This window comes from Hydractinia symbiolongicarpus, chromosome 3 (assembly GCF_029227915.1).
Source record: "Hydractinia symbiolongicarpus strain clone_291-10 chromosome 3, HSymV2.1, whole genome shotgun sequence".
Taxonomy (NCBI): Eukaryota; Metazoa; Cnidaria; class Hydrozoa; order Anthoathecata; family Hydractiniidae; genus Hydractinia; species Hydractinia symbiolongicarpus.
In genome coordinates this window covers 13,675,157-13,700,451 of record NC_079877.1, presented here as the reverse complement: position 1 = coordinate 13,700,451, position 25,295 = coordinate 13,675,157, and the positions used below count along the sequence as shown (strand labels likewise).

At 32.8% G+C, this 25,295-nt stretch overlaps 2 protein-coding genes across 2 annotated transcripts; one reads left to right on the top strand and one right to left on the bottom strand.

The window, feature by feature from the left end:
* Positions 1-34: 34 nt before the first annotated feature.
* LOC130635851 (centrosomal protein of 162 kDa-like) lies at positions 35-25,214 on the bottom strand. Its single transcript, XM_057445354.1, has 22 exons — positions 25,064-25,214; positions 18,712-18,906; positions 18,563-18,638; positions 15,011-15,068; positions 14,713-14,780; positions 13,790-13,982; positions 13,619-13,692; positions 13,249-13,430; positions 12,597-12,627; positions 12,025-12,105; positions 11,763-11,939; positions 11,523-11,672; positions 10,371-10,682; positions 9,883-10,016; positions 6,583-6,736; positions 5,927-6,213; positions 4,620-4,788; positions 3,838-4,077; positions 2,945-3,210; positions 1,613-2,395; positions 627-917; positions 35-473 (listed from the first exon to the last, which is right to left on the bottom strand). The coding sequence occupies exons 1-22, from the start codon at positions 25,142-25,144 to the stop codon at positions 117-119; spliced, it is 4,359 nt and encodes a 1,452-aa protein (XP_057301337.1). The 5' UTR covers positions 25,145-25,214; the 3' UTR covers positions 35-116.
* LOC130635855 (acid-sensing ion channel 4-A-like) lies at positions 22,385-25,068 on the top strand. The gene has a single exon (XM_057445357.1). It carries the CDS (start codon positions 22,551-22,553, stop codon positions 23,955-23,957), a length of 1,407 nt encoding a protein of 468 aa, XP_057301340.1. The 5' UTR covers positions 22,385-22,550; the 3' UTR covers positions 23,958-25,068.
* Positions 25,215-25,295: the final 81 nt, after the last annotated feature.

Below are 25,295 nucleotides of genomic sequence, written 5' to 3'. Positions count from 1 at the left end.
GCACGCGAATTTTACACATAAAACTTGAGTTACATTTCCACACAAAACAGCTCTATAATCTTCTAAAGTTTAAAAAACATATTGTACAATAATAAATTATTAAATAAATAAATCAATTATATCTGTGTATTAATTCTATGGTTCGGTAAAATAACACCTTGCCTTTGCAATTCTTCTAAAACTTCGATAATACTGTCTAGCTCCTCACGAAAATGTTGCACTTCGCGATCCTTATTCCGCAAAATATCCCTCCATTTGTCCTCCACTATGTCTCGATCAACTGTTGCTTTATGTCGAGTTCTCTCAATTAGTGATTGCAGTTCCTTTTCTCGATTAGTATAGCGTGTTTCCATGTTCTGTATTTTAGCCTCTAATAGTTTGTAATGATGCATTTCAGGCGTGTAATGTTTTCGCGCTTCGGTGAGTTCATCTTGAAGGCGGGATATATCTTCGCGCAATGTTTCTTCTTTTTTCTAAAAATAAGACACAATACCAGAATAAGAAAAATTTCATCACAGTTTATTTTTATCAAGAGATAATGCGAACGCATAAGAATATTTATTGTTAATAATGCTATATACGTTGAAATTTTATTCCTTCATATATACGTTCAGAAAACAACGTACTTTTGCCACAGACAAACTTTCACGATCTTCTTTTGCTTCTTCCAAACTTTCTTTTAAATGTTCCACCATTAATTCGTAACTCTTTATTTTTCCGCTGAGTTCAGCAACTTTTGAATTCGAATGCTCAACAATAAAGTTCATCTTTAATTTCTCCAATTCCATTTTATGACTCTCCTCCACAAGTTTAGCCTGCTCTTCGTATTCTTCATGTAATCTGCGGTTATCATGCATGGTTTTTGCCTCAAGAGCTTCGTACTTAAGGCGTTTTTCTTCGCATCGTATACGAAGTTCCTATGCGAAAAAATCAGTTTTATAAATCTCATCGTCGCTCCGAACTTCGTACAAACATATTTCTATGACGGATGGAAGTTTTAACGAAAAGTTGAACATTGTTCGGTATTCCATTTTACGACTGACCCTTCTGAATGTAACTATATTACCGCCAGAGATACGTATAGCATACGTCATGCTAGCATGGTTCGCGGTCAACAACTTTAAATAGTCTGATTAGATTTTAAGTTTATAAAAAACAGAATTAAACCTTTTAACCTTATCAGTACAACAATTTGTTAGTATGATTGTGATCTTCACGATGTTCATGCTGCACCACATCCATCACTCACCCCCTAAGTTTTTGCTTATTTCTGTTGTAAGTTTTTGCAATAAAAATATATAGAATGGAATATAAATATATTTAGCATAGAATCATTAAATATCCGAAGCCAAAGTAATAATCCCTTTTCTTCTTTCAAACATTTATAACAAAAACAAGGATTGATTGATTAAAATAATTCTCTGATTATTTTTAAAACTGCGAAAAAATTAATTAGTCTTCCCTAGGCTTTAGGTTCGATTTTCCCGATTTTATTGATTGACTTAAAGTCTTTTACCACCCTAGCGCGTTATTTCTTAAAACATACCTGCTATTCAGAAAACTTTCTTAAAACTAGGAAAACGTTAACAAGCACAACACGATCATAACAAACCTCCATCGCGTTCCTCAAGTTTTTATTCTCCTTCTCAAAAGAAACCAACTTTTTGTTTTCTTCACCTTGTGTTACAAGAGGCGACGTTGATTGGTCTTTTAAATGTTTCGGAGGTTTTAATTTCTGGTCTGTAATATACTGTGTTCCAAGCTGTTGCGAGCTTTGCTCGCTTACTATTTTTTCTCTTTCTTGTTGTAAGAAAAGTACAGTTGTATTTAGTTCTGAAATCTCTTCGCCTTTCAATCTTAAATTTTCTCGAAGTTTTAAAATCTCCTTCTGCAGTACAGGATAAGGTTTTGATGTTCTTTTTGAAGATAATTTTAGTTTTTCCCTCAACTCGGCAATTTCTAACTTGAGCTCCGATATTTCTGCTCGCTTATTAGTCAACTCAATTTTCTGACTTTGTAACAAATCATCAAAATCCATTTTTTGTCTCGATAATTCTTCTTCTAAAGTTTCAACCGACTTCTCAGATTTTAATCTCGACATTAACTCCACAATCTTCCCATCGAGTTGCTTAACATGCTCCTCGTAACGCATGCTCATCGCACTATATCTTTGTTCGATTGCCCGAATCTTTTTTGCGTTGTCCGTGTCTTTTTCTTCCAACTCATCTTCAAGAGTTTTTATCCTTTTCTCTAAAAACACATTACTCAAACTCGGTTTTTCAGGTTCGTTGACTTTATAGCTTTTAGTTTCACCCGGAGTAGCAGAGGCAGCAAATATCATGGCAGGGATGGAGTTCGGATACCGTCGTTTAATGATTTCTTCCATTTCTTTCACCTAAAATGACGTAATTAGTTATTTCTTTCGACCTTAATTCCCCATCTAACCATACAGGGCATGGAAGGACGAGCGTAGAATGCATATAAACTTCCATATTTGTGATTAAAACGAAAGTTAGGTCTTCCCAAAACGTAAAACAAATTTTCGTATAAATATATTGTAAATATTTTGTGTACGTTGAACCTACGCGGTTCAACGTACCCAAAACGCATGAGCAAGCACACGACAAATTATTCGCGCCGACGTCATTGCCTAACAAGGACAATGACGTCAAACCTTTCCAACTTCTTCATGGATTGAATAGAAAAATTTCCAAGAAAATCACAAAGAAATGCTCTCATGTTCCTTCCACCTTCAATACTTAAAAATATGACGTTTTCATTAAGATTCAGTAAAGAGTTGTAATGAAAACTATTTTCATAAAAAAATGTGTTTTCAAGCAACTTGCGTATTAAACGTAAAGTACCACGCACAGGTCAGAATCCGATTTTAATAACCACGCAAAGGTCAGAATCCGACTTTAATAACCGTTTATAACCGGATTACCTGTCTTTGTAAATCCAATATTTTCTTAGCGTCGCTATTCTTCTCTCCTTTTCTATCTGATTTTTCCTTACGCAGACTTTTAACCTCGTTCTCCAATCTATCCACAAGAATTCTTAACTCTTTTATTTCGTCTCGCTTATCTTTCAGTTCTGCTAAATCTCGATCTAACAGTTGTTGATTGTCTGCGTACCAGTTCAATCGTTTTTGTAACTTCGATACCTCAGCGTGATGGTTTACTTTCAAACTCTCAATTTGTTGTAGTGAACCTATAAGCAATGTTTTGAAATTTTTAACAAGCGTTATCATGCTTAGACTAATTTGGGAGCATAAATGTCGCAAAAAATGGAATGTCAATGTCAGTCATTTCATTGGTTAGCCAAACTGATACAAATATAATAAAATGAACAAAATCATTTTTGTTTATAGTGCTCCCACATGTTTTTTCTTGCGTCCGTCTTTCAATTTTTAAATTCGCTTTTGCACGATTTCGATACAAGTTTACTTTTCCTCGATTTCAAGTTATTGGGAAATTTTGGAAAACTTTGTTCCCTTCTCTATAATAATAGCCGTCGTCTGTCTGTCTCTGCGCGGACCCCCGCTGAGTTAGAAAATCATGTTGCGGAAACACGAATATCAAATGCGATATATTTTTATCCACTTTGTTGCGACGGGTAAATATAAAGGACGGGCGAACCTAGGGATTTTTCCACGGGCAACGACTAGTATTTCTATATTTCTCTTGATTCCCGTATAGCTTAAAATTCAAAAAAAATTTTATATGTATTATATATTAATAAATTTTCATTGGTATTTTTAATTTATAAGGAGAAGAACCATATTTTTGTATGGAATCCAATTTGATGCAAAATAAATAAATAAAACCAGACAAATACCCTGATGTGTCGGCTGCTCATTCTTTTGTTTTTCATTCAAGCTTAACATCCTCTTCAGAGAAGAAACTTCATTCTCCAAAGTGATTATTTCCTCCTTGTATTCTGTTTCACGTTTTTGATAAAACTTGACTTGATTCTCCAACTGCGTTATTCTCGCTGCACCAAGAGATGCCGAACCTTTATTCGACTCAATATTCGATCTGTTTTCCAGCTGTTCTTTAAGGTTGGCAATTTCAGATGCTAAAAGGGACCAAGAACTAATATTACCCACTTTTTTCTTTATAAAAGAAACATGGCGCTACGGTAAGTCTCAAAATTAGTCTAGATACATATCCGGAGTAATTCAAGTCCAGCTAATCTCTCCACGCTACTGCAAACTATCTTATTAGATTAATCCAATATTTACCTGAAATTCTTAAGTTTACTCTTCTATTTTCGTGAACGGTAGACATTTATTTTAGGCGTTTTAATTTAAGCCTATGGTATTGATGTACCGGTATAAAAAAAATTTCAAAAAATTTCAAAAAAATTTCACAAGCTTGTCATTAAAATGATGTATTGACAGGGTTATTGGTAAACAGAATATCCTGGCTTTAGAGCAAAGTTAGGCTTGACACATTTTATGAAATGATTTCACGACCTTCATTACTGAAAACACCACTGTGCGGTGGAGTTCATGAATGCAACACAAAGAACGGTAGGAACCTATAATCGACCCTCCTTCGTGGAGACAAAACTGCGCCACAAAAACTGGGTTAAAATTACTTTTCAATACTGGATACCTTGTTTTTGGTTTTCTTTAAACATTTTGCTCTCAAATTTCTTTTTTTCTAGATCGCGCCTCTTCAGATCTGTGTACAAACGTTCGTTTTCTTGTTGATATCCATTCAACAATGCTTCCTGTTGCTCCAACTGCTTTTGCATCTTTTCAAAATCCTCTTTGCTTAGTTCCTAAACACGCAAGCTCTCTTTTTTGCTTACTTTTACAATCTACATGTGCGAGATACCTTAAGCAAATTAATTTTCGCAAAAATTATTGTAAAACTTGCTATTCGCGAGATTCGCGAAAACTAAGTCTCGACAAATTTCGAATTCTTTTCTATTAGAAAAACGATCGACAAATTTTGATTTTTTTTTTCGTCAAAATTTATTCTCGTAAAGTACACACATGATGAATAATCCTACTATTCTTTTCGTGTAGCAAAAAACAAATGTTATTGACGTCAGCATTTTCTTATATGCATGGGTTGTTCCTTAATACAAGCATGTTAAAAGGTTTTTATTGGGATTCATAATCCTTTATAGAGCCGACATGGTGCTTAAAGGATATCCTATCGTAATTCTTCCAAATAATAAATCAAATATAAATCCGCCTGTTCCATGTTCTGTTTATCCATGTTCTTTTTCATTCATAGTCAGGACTTTAAGTGGAGACGAAACCGAGGAAAGTAGCTACTGAGAGATTGTGCACAATATTAGTTTTGTTTTAAGTTGTATTATATGTCATGTTTTCAAGTAATAACATATAATAAGGTACAAGTGATGACAATCAAAACAAAACATAGCTATTTCCATTTTATGTCATATTACAAATGATGACAAATGATGACAGAACTGATCCTTTAATATTTTTTCACTTGACAAAACCGACAGACAAAATATTATAAGTTGAAATATTTAAAAGGAAAGATTCAAATCCAATCTGTTGGTAGGAGTGTCTCAGAAAACCAATACGATGCACCGATTAACCTGAACAAAAATTGGTCAAAAGGCATGTTTGGCATCGCAATTTTATGTAGTTTGTGCATACGAAAAGACACAAAAAATCTAATTTGGGCAACACAAGTTATCCACTGGAATAGTTTGACCTAACCGAATTTATAAATTAAAATATTCTAGATTTGACACATTGTGGTATTTTCATCCAAAATAGGATTTGGGTGCGTTTTTGTATGTCTATTGTTCATGATGTTGCACCTTTAGCGGTATCAAACTTATTTATTATTTAACAATTTTAACCACGTGGACCAAACTGCAGGGGTGGGGTGCATAAAGGATTGTATGTCGATAGTTACGTGAAAACAATTACCTTCGCTGTCATGTTTTTGAAAATCTCCGAAGTCTTCCTCTCCTCCACTTCTTGCGCTTGAATTTCTAACTTCTTCTTCAACACGAACACATCTTGATGCAAGCTCTCCAAGCGAGCGTCGTAGTCAGAACAAAGCTGTTCTCTCTCCATCTGCCATGCTTTTTCTCGAGAAGACAACTCTTCATACTGTCTTTCATTTCTTCGCCGTTCGTCTTCATAGGCAAGTCTTAACTGGCGTACTTCTCTCTGCAAACTCTGTTCTCTGTCTAATGACGATAAGTGAGTTTCTAAAACAAGATTTAATACTACAACTTCGAAGAGCTTTAGCTAAAACTATGTTATTTAAAAGGATAGAATATCAAAGAATATGTTGTATACTGTAATGTTAAAGATGATTTACATGTAAGCAAATACTAAAGTATTTATCTATTTTAACAGTCTTTTTGTATATACATGTGCATTGATATTACCTTCCCATTCATATGAATTTGGAAAATCTATTCGCTATCATAAACCCTCATGAGACTGGCCAAACAAATAAGGGGGTAGACGTTTTGTTTCAGACAACGAAATGTTTAAAAAATTTACAATCCACACAGCAAGCTTTCACCTTTAATATTTAAACAAACTAGCCAGACATGTGGCATACTTTTTACCTCGATTCACTGTATGTGATGATTCATGAGTCCTCTCTCCTCCGCTGTGTGAAAATTCCTTTAAATAAGTAGCAAAAGATTCGACGGAGGCAATGAGTTCGTTATTTTCGAGGTGTTTCTCTTTCGATGGTGTCTTCTGTAATGGAGAACTTGTCTAAAACGAAATACTGAATAAAAAGAGATACACGTAACATCAATATTTTCCAAACAGCAAAAAATATTCAACTTTCTCAACTTACTGAATACTTATTAAATATTTTTGTTAGCAGTATTCACCCACTGAAAGGAAGTCGTGTAAAGCTCATATTTGAGCTACGAAAGTAAGGACAACCATCTAAGATATCAACCCTATTTCAAGACAACCAGAAAGGAGAGATTCACCCCTAAAGTCTCTGACATGACTCAGCAAAGGTTTCAACCCAAGACCTACCACACTGGAAGCAAAAGCTCTCTCACAAGGCTACAAGTCAAACTATTTCGAACATGTAAACACATGTTCGAAATAATAAGCAATTAGAGCGGGCTGAAAAATAATATTTTTAAAGTTATAAATTTTCAGGCTGGAATGGTTCTTAGCACATTTGTATGAAGTGATCATTAGAAAGTTGTTAGAAGACCCAAATACATTGACATAGTAATTGAAGAAGGCGAAACATTATGTTGGTGTTTTATTCGTTTGTATACGCAGTTGTAAAAAAAAGGTTGATTCGAGGATTCTTTGCGCAATAAAGCATTAACGATTCTTCAAAAAGGGAACTCTTACAAAAAGTGTGTATCGCATTTTAAAGAAGAGTAAACTATATTGGTAAATTTTTTATCCATTGATCAATTGATTACAAACATTTTCTTTATCTTTCCCACAATGGTACAAACGAAACTCGTTACCAGGGCCAACTTCTAAATATAGCGTTACCATAAAGTGCGTCATAAAAATTTCAAGATGGAGACAAACGTCTGCATAAATGAAGCAATCGTTGACGTCAGTTTAGCCTACCCACTCAAAAACCATAAATAGACTGCGCTAATTTTAGAGGGTAATTGGAGACAGAAATTAACAAAAAAAACCCGAACTTATCAAACATTAACGGTTTGAAACGAATTGAAAATTATTTGCAATAAAAAAACCCTATCCTATCCATCTTTAAAAACTCTTTATTATCATTCACCAAAAGCAGGTTATTTTTTAAAAGCGTGTTTATTTCTCGACTCGTTCATAAAGTATAAATATTTAATAATTTTTATGCTAGTTTGAATTCAATTATACGTAGGAGGAGAAGAAGCTCCGAAGGACGTCTCTTGTAACTCGTGGTGGATGTATTTGCACTTCGTTCTTACAGCATAAAGACCGCCTGCAGGGCGCACAACATATAAACGCCAAACTTTTTTCATCTTATTTAGTGATCTAAAAACCATAAGGTACAATAATAATAATAATAAAAACAAGATAGAAAGAAAGAGAGAGAGATAGAAAGTGTGTTATTGAAAACAGGTTAAAGATATGGAGGGATTACCGAACGTTATTGTGCGGCCACCATCAACATGGAGCCAAACAAACAGAGAGGGACATAACACTCGCAAAAAAAAAATATCATGGCGCCAAAAAAGAGAGCTATGGCAAGAAAACCACAACTTCGACAGTGTAGACAGCACCTTATCTGAATTCGATGACGTCCCGGAAGTTCCAAGACGCAAAACGGCCTCATTTGTTGATTTCTCTGGAGGTTTAAAGGAAAACCCTTTTTTGGTCCAACGATATGATAGCTTGAGCATTCCACAAGAAAGTGTTACAAAACTCCATAACAACAACAACATGCACTATTTGGCGCCAAGTTTGAACGAGACATCAGACAGGCTAATATTTACAAATAGCAAGCTGAATGGTAGAGACAAACATAAATCTGTCTCGACTACTGCACTTAACGATTTCAAACGAGAATTTGACGACGATAGTACATTGTCGCAGAAAATCGTTCGGGCGAAGCAAAAACGTTCAGCTAGTTTGACCCCATTTTCCGAATCGGAAAGGCATGACATGGAAATATTCGAAAAAAAGCTGACAGGAAGAAAATGGCGGTCAGCAAGCTTGATAGCAGCGCAGTCAATCATCGAGCAAGACATTCCACTATTAAAAAATAACTGCTGCGAAGAACTGGCAATCGAGGCAAAAATAAACATAATAAACCAATGTCAGTTACTGACACCAGACCCCTCAGATACGTTTACAAACGAAGAGATGAGCAGAAGACGCAAGAAAGGTGTGTGTGAGCGAGACAAACGCGATCGACTTTTAGTAAGTACAACTTTGCAATATTACAGAAGGATAAGCAACTGGTTTATATGGATGTTAGACGGTTTCAATAAAGAAGAAAAAGATGACGAGACAAACTGATCATCTCGCTGCACTCGCAAAAAAAATCTGTATACCCGCTTTTTTATAACAATAGCGTGCTTTCGTAACATGAAAACTGAACTTTTAATCAAAAATCATATAAATATATATACGGTCAAGATTGAAAGATCTGCAAACTGATGTAAAAGTCACTCGTAAGTAAGTTGTGCAAACAGTTTAATTCAACCGACAAACAAACAAAATACTTCAAGAACAATACTTTAAATAGGAATAGAAACATTTGATTTTCCTAAAATTCAAAATTCGAATGCGAATCAAGTAAAAGTGTACACGCAAACTTCTTGTTATTTTTGGCTTTATATTCCATTCAGGATGCAAGCCAAATTTTAAGATGCGCATATTCTTAGGATAGTGTTAACTTTTGTGTAATTTTATCTTGAATATTCTTATAGAGTATATTCTTATAAAATAAAAAGCATGTATAGAATATGTATTTAAAACAATTCAAATGAAAATATAAACAAAAGATATGTTTATGGTTACGAAAGTGGTGAGATCATTAGATTCTTCTTCAGCAATCGTTTTGTGGGTTTATAGCTACAGAGTTTGCACCTCATGGTTTAGTTTTCACTACATAAATAGAGGCTGAATATGAGTCAAGTCTTAAGAATACCTTAAGTATTCTCTGCCGTATTAAATAATCATAAGAGAGGAAAGAAGAAAGAAAGTAATCAAACGTTATCAAATTTCCCCACCTGTGACGCGCGATTTTTTGGTAGGGCATGCTTGGTAAAACACGCCTCGACGTCAAAAACTCAAAAAACAAAAAAAACAAAATTGGAGAAAAAAACACAAACATCTTCAAAAAGTTTCATAAAAATACAAGAACATCGGTCTCCTTAAACATTTTTATATTACAATAACAAAACAAACATACAAAAAAGATGTACCTTGGTTTTCGGTTTCCACTTTTTAGTTGCATTGGGCCTCACAGGTGGTTTGGCAGGACTTGTATTTAAAACAGCTTTCTTTACGTTGGTATTTGACTTAGAAGTTCCCTTACGTCTCGTGGGAATATTGCTTCCTACACAAAGAGTGAAAACGCGTAAATCTAATTTAGGAGATTGGAAGATTTTTGATAAGAATTTTTAACCTTTTTTGAGATCACGGTTTTTTCATAAAAAAAAATGAGATGATCACATTTTCCTAATTAATTTGGGAGTATATAATGTATATATTATTCTTGTTTATGTCATGGGTGAAAAACAAATTATAGCTGTACAATTTTAGAATTTTTATGCATTTTGTAAATGCATGTTGTAAACTTAAATTTGAGGAGATTTGAGGTTTAGGGAGACGTGGCTATCCTGAATACCACAAAAATTCTGTATCAAATCAGCAAGTTGAAAACTTATTTTCATACGTTTTTTATGCTTACTTTTAGTCTTCGCAGCTCCTTTAATCAATTCTTTCGACACTTGTTTCATATTTTCTTGCAATGATTGCGTTTTAGCAAGAATTTTCTTTTTTCTTTCCTCTGCTATTGACTTGATGCTTCTTAAGCTTTCTGTTGGAGGGGAATCTTCATCAGTTTCTTTCGCATTGATAGCTTGCAAAGAAAATCCCCTTCCTTCTTCTTGTTTGCGGTTAAAGGAGTTCGACTCACTCCTTTCAAAATTGGGTGGATTGAAGAGATGCAAATGTCCGAGTAGAGATTGTGTTTCATATTCAGATGGTAAAGTGTGATCACCTGAAAAAGAAAAAGTGGTGACAAAATTACAATCCATATCCCTGCTTTCTTTAACTGACATTTATTGTAAGGTGTACTTGTCTTCGCACGAACAGTATTATCAAAGTAGCTTAGGAACTTTCTCCCATATTATAACATTTCTGTCAAAAAAAAAAGCAAGATGCCTGATCAGTGAGATTCAGCAGTTGCTGAACATTTGGTTAAATATAAAGTTCCTTTTTTGAGCAAACAAACAAACAAACAAAAATAAACAAACAAACAATGCATAAAGTGTGTGGAAAAATATGACGACTATAAATATGACGACTATAAATATGACGACTATAAATATGACGACTATAAATATGACGACTATAATTATGACGACTATAAATATGACGACTATAAATATGACGACTATAAATATGACGACTATAAATATGACGACTGTAAATATGACGACTATAAATATGACGACTATAAATATGACGACTATAAATATGACGACTATAAATATGACGACTATAAATATGACGACTATAAATATGACGACTATAAATATGACGACTATAATTATGACGACTATAAATATGACGACTATAAATATGACGACTATAAATATGACGACTATAAATATGACGGTTCAAGGGGGTAATTTATATACATACAATATCCCTTTGCCAACTTCGACTATAGTTATAAATTCAAACTCTTCCTGAGGAACATAACCACGATTTTTCAAGTACTAAAATTCTTCGCTGATAAAAACAATTTCAATAATTCTCTTGAAAATTTGCATGTTTTAATTACATAAATATTATACCCGCAATTATATTTTTTGGACATTGTTATGTGTATTACCTATCAGCGATGATGAGCTCGCAATTTTTGGTTCTTCAGCAAAATTTGAAATAACTGGTTGTAGGCTAAATACATCTGTTTTAACATCATGCTTTTGATCTTTATCCAAGAAGAGCACACCACTTTGAATTGCTGGCTTATTTCTTAGGTCTAAATCAAGAAAACAACATTAAATTTATCCTTTTATTCCATCTAATTATTTTTGACAGTGAAAAGAAACCCCAAATAAAAATCATTTACCATTCAAAACTTCAATGTTTTCATTTGTTTTACTATCCCTCACCAACGATTGTGTTGAGAGGCCATCCACTTGTTGTAATGCATTAGCTAATTCAGCTGTTGTCTGGCCGGTAGCAAGTTGTACACCAGTTGTGTTACTGGGTATCGAGTCACTTACATTAGGTGCATTTGTAGCTCCTAAGTATGAGAATTATTGTTCAATACGCAAATTCGATAGTATTTACCACAAATCAATAGATCTATCCGTACCAAAACAACATACCTTCTCTTATCATTTGAAGTTTTGCTAACTTTTCTGCTAGATTTAATCCTCCAGTAGAATCCAACGACTCCATTAGTCCCACTAAAAAACAACTCAACAATGTAAATAGTTACAAAGATTATCATGGCCTGCTTTCTAAGACGAGAAAGGTAATGTGTTTCCAGATTTCCACAAAAACCGTTCGCGTGAAAAATTATACATGTCAATTCTAATTAAACAACCATTAAGCAACCTCTTACATTTCAGAATATTATTTAGCAACCTGGCCATTAAAAAAAATTGACAACTACCTTATCGGGGAAGACAACTTTGGAAAAAAACTAATTTTGAGGGCAATGACTAAATTAATGTTTAATGGCTTTCTAGTTGGAACAAGCTCGTCATTTGTATATTGTTGTAGAACAAATTTTCAATGTGTTTTAAATCACCTTCGCAGGACCTCTTATTCAATTTCACTTTTATTCACAATTGACACGTAAAGCTGTTACAAACATTTTTACGTGCATGATCTAAAATTATAATATAAGATGCCAGCAGTAAAAACAAACAAACAAACAAACAAAACAACAGACCTTTAGAAAGTAAACTGGATTTGTGTTCATTCTAAAACAAAATATGGAACATTTTTTAATCAAAATTTCAAATTTCCTTTTAGGGTGTACCATAAACACACCATTAAAACATCATGACTACATCTTCAAAACAACACGACGCCTCATTAAACAATAATGACCGCCGCGTCAAAACATAATGACCACCTCGTCAACACATAACGACAACCCCATCAAAACATCATGATTACTCCATCAAAACATAATGACCATATCTTTAAAACATCACGACACCTCATCAAAACATAATTATCACCTCATCCAAACATAACGACAACCCCATCAAAACAGCATGATTACTCCATCAAGACATCATGACCACACCATCAAAACATCATAATTACCCCATTAAAACATCATGAATACTTGATCAAAACATCATGACCACGTTATCAAAACATCATAACAACCCCATCAAAGACATCATGATCACCCCGTAAAAACATGACGACAAGCCCACCAAAATATCATGATTACCCCAACAAAACATCATGACAACTCCATCAAAACATAATGACCACTTTACTGAAACATACGACCACCCCATCAAAACATCATGATTACCCCATTAAAACATCACGACACCTCATCAAAAGTGCAAATAAAAAGTTACCTTATTAACAGATACATCATTTGCCTTCACAGTATCAACATCTTCAGTACGCTCCTCTGTGGTGTCATTTTTTGTATGATCATCCATATTACTGTCACTGATCTTAGGTGATTCTAAGGGAGGAGTGACATTTTGAAGCACCTCATCACTTTTACTATCACTCCCTTCATCACTGTCGTCGTCTAAATAATTTTTTAAAAATAAAACACAAACACATTTCTGGATCCATGAAGAAGAGAAAAGAGGCTTTACTACAGGTAGTTGACAGTAAATTACACATATACAGAAGTGGTTGCAGATGTTACCAAGTTTTATAATAGCTAACACTACTTTGCGGACAGTTTACTTTAAGAAAAGATAACACTCTTACCATAATGTGGAGGTCGGTATGGTGCAAGCCCTTCAACAGCAATGCCTTCTGGTGATGCATGTAACGGCGAAGACCTAAAAAATACAAATAATACACAGAAATAAATTTAAATAAAAACAACAACAAATAAATAAACAAACATACAAATAAATAAATAATGTTTTCACTTACACTGGACTGTTACTGTTCTCATCAAATTTTTTGTTAAGTTCTTCATAATCAACACTTCCTCCTTTTTCCTTTTCTATACTTGAAAAAAATGCCTCCTTATCTTTTATTTCTTCCAACGTATCAAAACCAGCTGGTTGTGATGTTTCATGTGTGGTAGTTGTACCATCAGGCTCATCTACAGTGGCTATACTTTCTAATAAAAATACGGTTCATACATATTTTCCAGCATAAAAAAAAACAAACAGTGAGTACACACACAGATACGTGATGGAATCCTTCAAGTTTACTAAATCCATACCCTGCATTGCATGTCTTACAGGTTTAAAATTTAGGTGAGGCTAAATGTAACTTATAATAAGGGATGTCAAAGAAATTAATAATTATATAAATAATTATTATAATAAATATAAATATAAATAATAATTATAATAAATAATTATTATAATAAATATAAATAATAATTATAATAAAGGATGTCAAAGAAATTAAACAAGGAAGACAAAATCAAATTGAACTGGTTTCATCTCCGTACAAGCTGATGCAGAAAATAAATATTTTGGAGTTTTCACAAAAAATCACGTAAATTTGGGATAATTTATGATTTTATTATTTTTAGGATCTTTAGGAGGTGTGGAAACCCTGTTTCAGAAAAAATAGTCAGTCTTTCCACCTTTAAATACCAGATGCTGAGATGCTTTTCCGACCTGTCTTGCAGTAATCATATTACTAGGATCCTGTTCCATCTTGATCAGCATTAACATACAGACTTTTCATCAAAAATATTATCAGGTGTTGACAGGGGCAATGCAGTCAGATTACTGACAATAATATTAACTGGTCACTTTTACAATATAACAATGAAAAAAAAAACTTTCAAAAAAAAACATATCACTAGCAACAATTAAAGATTTGTTGTGGAATACCTTCAAAAGATTCATCAGTTTTGGTACGTGCTGTAATCTTATTTTCCTTTTTGGAATCGCCATGGCTACTAAAAGTGAAAATATTTTTGACATTTACACTTGCTGAGTAGCTCACATTAATACAATTTGATGCCTTTAAAAGTTTGTTAAGCAAAAAAAACAATTGGGTATGTCTAAACATTACGTTCTTATTTGACTATTTGCATTATTATAACATAGACATCAAATATATTAAAAAAGAACAAATTTACATGCACATTTTTACAGAAAAACCAATGTCTAATGATCAAATTTCTACCTGTCCTCAGGCTCACTTAAAATAGTATCCAACGCAGTGCCTGGTCGACTTGGAGAAACTAAAGAGTTATGAAAAGAAGTGAAAGCAAGTAAAAAACAAATTAAAAAAATAGCATCTACAACGAGACTTTCTAAGGAAAACCACCATGTTGGTCTCTTTATGTTGATACGTTCATAAACTCTGGCTTATTTACGCGGAACTTTAATAACAAGGCATTATTACAGAAGGACAACATGATAGTTATGTTAAAATTCATCCGGATATGTAATAAACTTATTTGATTATTTCATAAACTTATTCCATTATATAGTAAACTTATTCCATTATGTAGTAAACTTACTCGATTATATAGTAAACTTATTCGATTATGTAGTAAACTTATTCGATTATGTAGTAAACTTATTCCATTATGTAGTAAACTTACTCGATTATGTAGTAAACTTATTCCATTATATAGTAAACTTATTCCATTATGTAGTAAACTTATTTGATTATATAGTAAACTTATTCGATTATGTAGTAAACTTATTCCATTATGTAGTAAACTTATTCCATTATGTAGTAAACTTACTCGATTATATAGTAAACTTATTCGATTATGCAGTAAACTTATTCCATTATGTGATAAACTTATTCCATTATGTAGTAAACTTATTTGATTATGTGATAAACTTATTCCATTATGTGATAAACTTATTCCATTATATAGTAAACTTATTTGATTATGTAGTAAACTTATTTGATTATATAGTAAACTTATTCGATTATGTAGTAAACTTATTCCATTATGTAGTAAACTTATTCCATTATGTAGTAAACTTACTCGATTATATAGTAAACTTATTCCATTATGTAGTAAACTTACTCGATTATATAGTAAACTTATTCGATTATGCAGTAAACTTATTCCATTATGTGATAAACTTATTCCATTATGTAGTAAACTTATTCCATTATGTAGTAAACTTACTCGATTATATAGTAAACTTATTCCATTATGTAGTAAACTTACTCGATTATGTAGTAAACTTATTCCATTATGTAGTAAACTTACTCGATTATATAGTAAACTTATTCCATTATGTAGTAAACTTATTCCATTATGTAGTAAACTTACTCGATTATATAGTAAACTTATTCCATTATGTAGTAAACTTACTCGATTATATAGTAAACTTATTCGATTATGCAGTAAACTTATTCCATTATGTGATAAACTTATTCGATTATGCAGTAAACTTATTCCATTATGTAGTAAACTTATTCCATTATGTAGTAAACTTACTCGATTATATAGTAAACTTATTCCATTATGTAGTAAACTTACTCGATTATATAGTAAACTTATTCGATTATGCAGTAAACTTATTCCATTATGTGATAAACTTATTCCATTATGTAGTAAACTTATTTGATTATGTGATAAACTTATTCCATTATGTGATAAACTTATTCCATTATATAGTAAACTTATTTGATTATGTAGTAAACTTATTTGATTATATAGTAAACTTATTCGATTATGTAGTAAACTTATTCCATTATGTAGTAAACTTATTCCATTATGTAGTAAACTTACTCGATTATATAGTAAACTTATTCCATTATATAGTAAACTTATTCCATTATGTAGTAAACTTATTTGATTATATAGTAAACTTATTCGATTATGTAGTAAACTTATTCCATTATGTAGTAAACTTATTCCATTATGTAGTAAACTTACTCGATTATATAGTAAACTTATTCGATTATGCAGTAAACTTATTCCATTATGTGATAAACTTATTCCATTATGTAGTAAACTTATTTGATTATGTGATAAACTTATTCCATTATGTGATAAACTTATTCCATTATATAGTAAACTTATTTGATTATGTAGTAAACTTATTTGATTATATAGTAAACTTATTCGATTATGTAGTAAACTTATTCCATTATGTAGTAAACTTATTCCATTATGTAGTAAACTTACTCGATTATATAGTAAACTTATTCCATTATGTAGTAAACTTATTCCATTATGTGATAAACTTATTCCATTATGTAGTAAACTTATTTCATTATGTGATAAAGTTATTCGATTATGTGAAAACATATTAGATAAAACTTTATTCAATGTAACTTTATGCAAGAAAACTTATTGTTGATAAAACTTTATTTAATAAACTAGTCGTTAGCCCGTGGAAAAATCAACGGTTTGCCTGTCCATTTTATACCGCATTGCGTGCGTCTTGCTACCTGCGCAGGTAAGCTACCATTTTGCGTGACAGACAGACGGACGGACAGACGTATACGGGTATTATAATATAGATAGTCGTTAACCCGTGGAAAAATCCACAGGGTCGCCCGTCCTTTATATATCACATTTCGTGTTTCCGTTACGGGACACGGTAACCCTTTTCAACAGACAAAATACGGCTATTGTTTTAGAGAAGTACATTTAATAAAAACTCATTCAATAAATATTCATTTTTTTTACATTTTAACAACATCAGAAGTTGTCTTGAAAACAGTGCAAACATAGTTGGATTGGTTGGATGGGCCTGATATATATTTTGCCTTCAGGTTTTAATGATTTGACATCCATGTTACATTTGCGTAGGTTCCAAAATCATTCATGTCAAAACTTTCTAAAAATCAATACCAGCATTTTGTAAAATTTGTTTATCACATGCGGATGGTAACTTTGAAGAATGTATATGGGACAAGCAGATAAACTGGCCTGTCCATGATCTTTTTTACCAAGTTTTTAGTGGTGCCTTTTCAATTATTGTTATTAGGTCTACCATATTATAAGAAAGAGGTTACCGTTATTTTGAAACAGATGTACTTCAGCAGCACTTGCCACACAAACGGCTCGAGTTTTCATCTTAAGTAGCTAAAAGTATTCCAACATCCATGCCTTTTTCTTTAAATCGAGGGTTGAGGGTAGAAAATGCAAGCTTAGTTAACGGTATCTTCAAAAATAATTTTGGGGTAACTCAGCCTAGGGAGCTGTGTTGATAATATTATGGCTGTCATGTAACATTATGAAATTGTTACAGGGTACTCTCTGTCTAAATTTGCTAAGGAACGCAAATTAGTCTTTACCAAATGAATTTTATCAAATAAATTTTTATCAAATAAACTGTTATCGAATTAAATTTTTATCCAATCAAATTGAAGAGTTTATCACATAAGAAGTTTATCACATAATCTAATGAATTTATTGCATAATCGAATAAATTATCGCATAACTAACAACTTGATAATGAAATAGTCTTCTTCTATAATTGTATTAAAGGCAGTATTCGCGTTCCATACGTTATGACAGTGTTGACAGTCTAATTTTACTGACACCTTTTTTTGAGAAAATTTTTTTAAAAAAAACCCAAGCAAGGCATGGCAATGAAAAGACCTTTGGAAATCATCTTCCAATATGACAATCAAAAAGAGGTTCTCAGTGTTCCCTATTTCCTTGTTTTCAATCTATTATATAGGTGTAAGGTATAATATTGTTCCTGGTCAACATAACAGATATAGAAAAAACCCTAAATTCATACACACCATCTAAGCTGTCTCTGCTAATTGCTAATGGGTTATCAGGAGTGTTCTGTTGTTGTCGCAGTACAGGAGTGTCTGTCTAAAATATAAAAAAACGCAATCAACAACCTTATCATTTGTTTTTATCTTTTAAGCTGGTAATAAACATTTACCTCATCTTTATTCTTTTTAAACCACTTGTCTTTTGCAGCCTTTACCTGTGTCGAATTTTCTTCATCTTCACTCGTAGCCCACCAAGGTTTCTCGAAATCATTTTTAGACTGGCTAACAAGTATTTTCGATTTTGATCGAGCACCATGTGGGGTTATCGAGCGGCGTGGAGAGGATAATGACTCATCAGACAGAGACTACAAATAAATGAAAAAAGTTTATGTTTAGTGCATTCTAATTATTAATTACAAAACATTCTTTAAGAGTATATACCATTCCTGATTAAAAAATTAAAAATTAAAAATAGGATGGTATTTATTATAAACTAATTGCAAGACCTACACCTGATAGGTTTTTGAATGGCTATGTCATCTATATAATAATACGCCAGTTCCGTGTCTCTGTGACAGGCAAAGTTGATTTGTTCATTTTCCTTTGATGTTACCAAAATTTCCCTTGAAGTAACCGAAAAATGCATGTCTAATATGTTAAATTTTCCGACGTTACGGCGCGACGTCAATAACACTACTTTAACGTCAATATCCTATATTAGGTTAAGGAGGTCATTACAGTGCACTTAAAACTTTGAGGCCAAATAACTTGGAAACAAGGTGCTGACGTCAATGATTTTTCACCGCTTGGGTAACTAGGGACCACCTGGGACCAATTTGGGTAAGTTTTTTAAACCTGGTTCCCCGAATCCGTTTCGGAATAGACGGGTTGATGACGTCATCAAAAAACATTTAAACCCCAATATCTCTGCAACTGTTTGTCAAAAATACATGATCCTATACATTTTCTTGATCAGCGTTTCAAGATCTATACCATAATGGCAACAGGTATACAAATTTATGAAACATTTTTTGGGTTTTGACGGGCCATTGCCGACGTCAGCAATAAACCCTTACATTTCATTAATCGCTCATCAAAACCACACGATTATATACATTTTCTTGATCAGCAGTGTAAGCTCTACACAATGGAGGAAACATGAAAACAAGTTTCTCAATTTATTTATTGTGTATTTGCACTGCTGACATCAGCGAAAAATCTAAAACAACCTATTTTCCCATTGTCCTTCTGCCTAAGTGGATTTCTCCACGGCCTTATCGACTAGTCTCTTATAATAATACGCTAAGTGTGTCTGTCTGTCACTTTTGCAAAGTGGATTACATTCTTCAAAATTTTCTTTAACAAATTCTATAAAACATCGCCTATAAAATTGTTCTGTAATTTACCAAACTTTACCGATAAAATAGTATTGACGTCAAAGAAAAGTTAATTAAGATTAGTGAAGCCATTACAATGCACTTAAAACTTTGAGGCCAAATAACTTGGAAACGAGGTAGTGACGTCAATGTTTTTTCACCGCGTGGGTAACTAGGGACCTCCTGGGACCAATTTGGGTAAGTTTCCCAAATCTGGGTCCCTGAATCCGTTTCGGGAATGGACGGGTTGATGACGTCATCAAAAAACCTTCAAACCCTAATATCTCTGCAACCGTTTGTCAAAAATACACGATCCTATACATTTTCTTGATCAGCGTTTCAAGATCTATACGATGAAGGCAACAGGCATACACATTTCTGAAAAAAAAAGTTTTGTGTTCTGACATGTTTCTGCTGACGTCATCAAAATTTAAATGACGGTTATTTTTCTCTGTTATCCTGCCTAAGTGGATTTTTCCACGGGCCTTATCGACTAGTCTATATAATAATACGCCAGTTCCGTGTCTCTGTGACTTTTGCAAAGTGGATAAAATTTTTTTGATAAAGTCTATAAAACATCGTCTATAAATTTGTTCTGTATATTACCAAACTTTGGCGTTAAAGCAATATTGACGTCAAAGGAAAGTATATTAAGATTAGTGAAGCCATTGCATTGCACTTTTAAATTTAAGGCTAAATAACTTGGAAACGGGTGGAAATAACTGACGTCATCTCCTGCGCAGGTAACTAGGGACCACCTGGGACCAATTTGGGTAAGTTTCCCAAACCCTGGTCCCCGAATCCGTTTCGGAATGGACGGGTTGATGACGTCACCAAAAAACCTTCAAACCCTAATATCTCTGCAACCGTTTGTCAAAAATACGGAATCCTATACATTTTCTTAATCAGCGTTTCAAGACCTATACAATGAAGGCAGCAGGTACACAAATTTCTAAAAAAATTTTTGGGGGTTTGACTGGCCATTGCTGACGTCAGCAAAATTTTAAAACCCTTATATCTCATTAACCGCTTATCAAAAAGACATGATCATATACATTTTCTTGGTCAGTACTCTGCACAGTACAGGCAACGAATAAACTAAATTTCACCAAACATTTTTGTAATTGCACTGCTGACGTCAGCAAAAAATCTAAAACAACCTATTTTTCCATTGTCCTGCTGCCTAAGTAGATTTTTTCACGGGCCTTAATCGACTAGTCTCTTATAATAATACGGAGTGTATGTGACGGTCATAGTGGATATCGTCATTTTCCTTTAAAGTCGCCGAAATTTCCTTTGAAGTTGCCGAAAAAAGTTCGCCGAAATTTCCCTTGAAGTTGCCGAAAAAAGTATGTCTCAAATGTGAAATTTTATGACGTTACGGCGCGACGTCAATAACACTACTTTAACGTCAATATCCTATATTAAATTAATGAAGCCATTACAATGCACTTAAAACTTTGAGGCCAAATAACTTGGAAACGAGGTGGTGACGTCAATGATTTTTTACCGGGTGGGTAGCTAGGGACCACCAGGACCAATTTGGTTAAGTTTTCCAAAACTGGGTCCCCAAATCCGTTTCGGAGTGGACGGGTTGATGACATCATCAAAAAACCTTCAAACTCTAATATCTCTGCAACTGTTTGTCAAAAGTACATGATCCTATACATTTTCTTGATCAGCGTTTCAAGATCTATACAATGAAGTCAGCAGGAATACAAATCTCTCAAAAAAAATTTTGTCTTCACGGGTCATTCCTGACGTCAGCAAAATTTTTAAACCCTCCTATCTAAATAACCGCTCATCAAAAGCACATGATCATATACATTTTCCTGATCAGCGCTTTAAGCTCTCCACAATAGAGGCAATTTGAAAATAAAATTCTAAATTTTTTTTAGTGGATGAGTTGCTGACATCATCAAAATTTTTATCCTGCCTTAGTGGATTTTTCCATGGGCCTTATCAACTAGTACAATAATAATCCCTAAAGTTATAATACGACTCAGGTTGTAAAGAGTTATTAGTCAATAAACATTGACATTGACTGTGCTGTACTGTGAACATTGACAAGCTCAAATTGCCTGGCTCTAGTATAGATTTCTATATAATTACTTGTGGCATCAAAATTTCCCATTTTGAATCAAGATACAGTACAACATGTTTTAAATGGCTATCACATACATTAGTATTCCCTAAAGTCTTAAATATCACAGGCTGCAAATAATTCTCTATTAATAGAATTACTTTATATAATCTGGTCAAAAATGGAAACAAGACAAAATTTTACAAATGCTTTATAGGCATTGTTGAAACAAACTTGTAAGAAATATAATCATATATACTGAACTGGTGTATCATTACAGTGGTTTGATTAGCTTTTTTAAACTATTCCAAAAAGCATAAAATATCAAACAGTATGTTACAGCGAAAACAAACAACTGAAATATTATTTACAATACAAAAAAAAATAAAAAGAATCAAATTAAAAAAAACTAAAAAAGAAGAAAAAGAATGTATGCAATTTCAAAATAAGGGACAGGTGAAATTGGTAATATTTGTATCAACAAAATTTATTGGAAAATCCATTTTGCATTCAGAGTGCAAAGTTGTTTGCTTGCTGTGGATATCAGACCATGAATCAGCAAAATACTAATGAAACTTATACAAAGAAAAAGAAAAAAAGGTTCTCAAAACAATTTAATCAATTTGCTCAGAATACAACAGCACACGGCTTTTTGCATGTTGTAATGTCAGAAAATCGTTCCATCAAGGTATTTTGGATATGTGTAATTACAGCCTGTTTTGCAGTAGCAGCTTACCAAGGTCATCAGTTAATTACACAATATCGCGAGAAACCACTGGCAACAAAAATTTGGGTGGAAAAAGAAGCTGTGCAAACATTTCCACTTGTTGCGATATGTAATCAAAACCCCATTCTTAAAGACAAATTCTCTGACTTACTCAATACCACTGCATTTAGGCAGCAACGGTCAACGATAAAAGAATTGCTCAATAAAGCACTTTCCTCTCACAAATTGAAATATTATTTGTTTGCTCATTTATTCCAAGGTATGAGCATGATCGCAGCACAAAATGGGTCTGCTGTTTTTCGATATGGAAACACTTTTAACGACACAATATTGTCTTGTACATATTCACAAGTTTACAACTGCGAAAACTTGAAACAATGGAGACAGTTTTGGCATTATAAATATGGAAACTGTTTTGCTTTTAACACTGGATTTGATCAAGATGGAAATGAAATAGAACCAATAAAGACAAAACCGGGTTTCGATAACGGATTGTATTTAACCATCTCCATCAACAGAAAACAGTACATCCCAGGAATTGCAGATGCAATAGGTGCTTTACTGTTTATTGGAAGTCAAGAACATAGTGTGGATATGTACCATGGCAGTATTTTTTTTCAACCTGGCATGGAACATTATGTAGCGTTCCAAAAAAAGAAAAGGATAAGAATAGATCCTTTTAACAACAACAGTTGCATAAAAAATTACACTGAATATTTCAGTAGTCTTAGTGCTCAGATTAAAATAACAAAATATTCCACAAAAATTTGCAGAGATTATTGTTACGACAACAATTTTATCAATGCCTGTAACTGTACGTCTGATGATTTAAGAAAACAAAATTATCGCTTATGCGACAATACAGATTTTTCCTGTTTGCTTAATGTAGCTATTGGGTTAAAGAGTGTTGACAACCAATGCTTAGCGCAATGTAAATTTCCTTGTGAAGAAACATACTATACTGTTTTAACATCATCAGGATTATTCTTTCACAATAAAGATGATGATGAAGCAGATGAAAGGCTAAATATTTACATCTACTCAAAATCCACTGAAGTGGAAGTTACTGAAGACAAATTGCTTTACCACTGGGAAAATCTATTAGCAGATTTTGGAGGACATCTTGGCTTATGGGGTGGTTTTTCTGTTTTAACCATTATGGAGATAATAGCTTTTGCAATAGCTGTTCTGTGGAATTGTACAAAGGTCGTTTTTAAAAAAATTAATTGACATTAAAGCAACAGATGAAAAATGCTGTAATTTTGCTCTCGAGTTAGGGTGAAAAGATCAGCAAGAGACATTTAGATGCGTTTCAATACATATTACTGTCTACACACAAATGTTGAGTAATGGATTATTATTAAGGGTATTATATAACAGTAATGGCAACATCTTTATAAAATAATAAGAATTTTAAGGAATATTGGATAACAATAATAAATGTATATAAATCGAAGTTACAGTATATTTATTAATAAATAATATTTTCAGGTATATACAAAAATTTAAATTATCATTAAAATACCATAATTATTGACGTAAATATAAGTTGCATCACAAGGACATAAGCCTTTGTATATAACACTGCTTGGTTGAGTAACACAATCTTCAATGTGGAATAACAATCGTAGCTTGGTGGGTTTTCCAAAAATATACAACTTCAACTTTAAAGTTGGAAAAAAACTGAAGATTTGTTACCACATTTCCAACTGCTCTCATGTAATTCATCCCGTAACAAACAAAAGGATATAAAGGTTGAATTTAATTCGGTATGGTATGACACGAAACTCTGTTCCTTTCCTTTTTTTATGTCCATAATAAAGAGAATTTTAATTATGTATATAAAGTGGATAATTTTAACTTTTGTATATATCTGAAGATGGTTCTATGTAAAGAAAAGCTTTGTAAAGAATAAAATGAAACAAAAGAAGCAGGAATGCAAATCGTTAGAAGTGCAAAGGCAAACAAATAAATAGCCACAGAATGCAGTTTGAAATGGACTGATGAGAATATGAAAAGTAGTTAACATATGCACATATTTTCTTGTTAATTTGCTAAAACATTTCAGGATATTCAAGATTTAATATTTTGATAATGTCAGCAACCTTCATAAATTATTTCTCTTAATGCTTCTATTGAATAGAGTTTAGAACGCTAATCAAAATAATATAATAGGGTCATCACAGACATGCTACTGTTTTTGCGTTCTGTTTTCATGAAAGAAGATTGGCTTTGTTATTTTAAATTTTTTGTGTTTACTCGACAATGGTTTTCGATTAGCGGATTTAAAGGTTGGGCATATTCTAAACTAAACTAGCACAAAAAAAGAACTTTACCTCATTTAGAAATTTTTCAAATTCTGCATCTAAATCTTTGCTACCAAGCTTTGCTCTTGCTTTTGCCCATCCCGATGCCATGTCAGCATAAAACGTACATTTTATATTTTGCCATATTCATTTTTATTTTCTAAGGTACAAAAAAATTAATAATTTAGTTTTCAGGTCTTAAATCAATGTTAGTTTTAAAAATAAAAGCATATAGTTTATTGTGTTTCGTAGAAAATTAAAA

Bases quoted from the DNA above. Each gene is read 5' to 3' on its own strand.
- LOC130635855 (XM_057445357.1), top strand. From the start codon at position 22,551: ATGAATCAGCAAAATACTAATGAAACTTATACAAAGAAAAAGAAAAAA.
- LOC130635851 (XM_057445354.1), bottom strand. From the start codon at position 25,144: ATGGCATCGGGATGGGCAAAAGCAAGAGCAAAGCTTGGTAGCAAAGAT. The intron at 18,907-25,063 runs GTAAAGTTCTTT...ATTTATTTGTAG, and splicing joins TTGAAAAATTTCTAAATGAG to TCTCTGTCTGATGAGTCATT. The intron at 13,693-13,789 runs GTAAGTGAAAAC...TGTATTTTTTAG, and splicing joins GAGAACAGTAACAGTCCAGT to GTCTTCGCCGTTACATGCAT.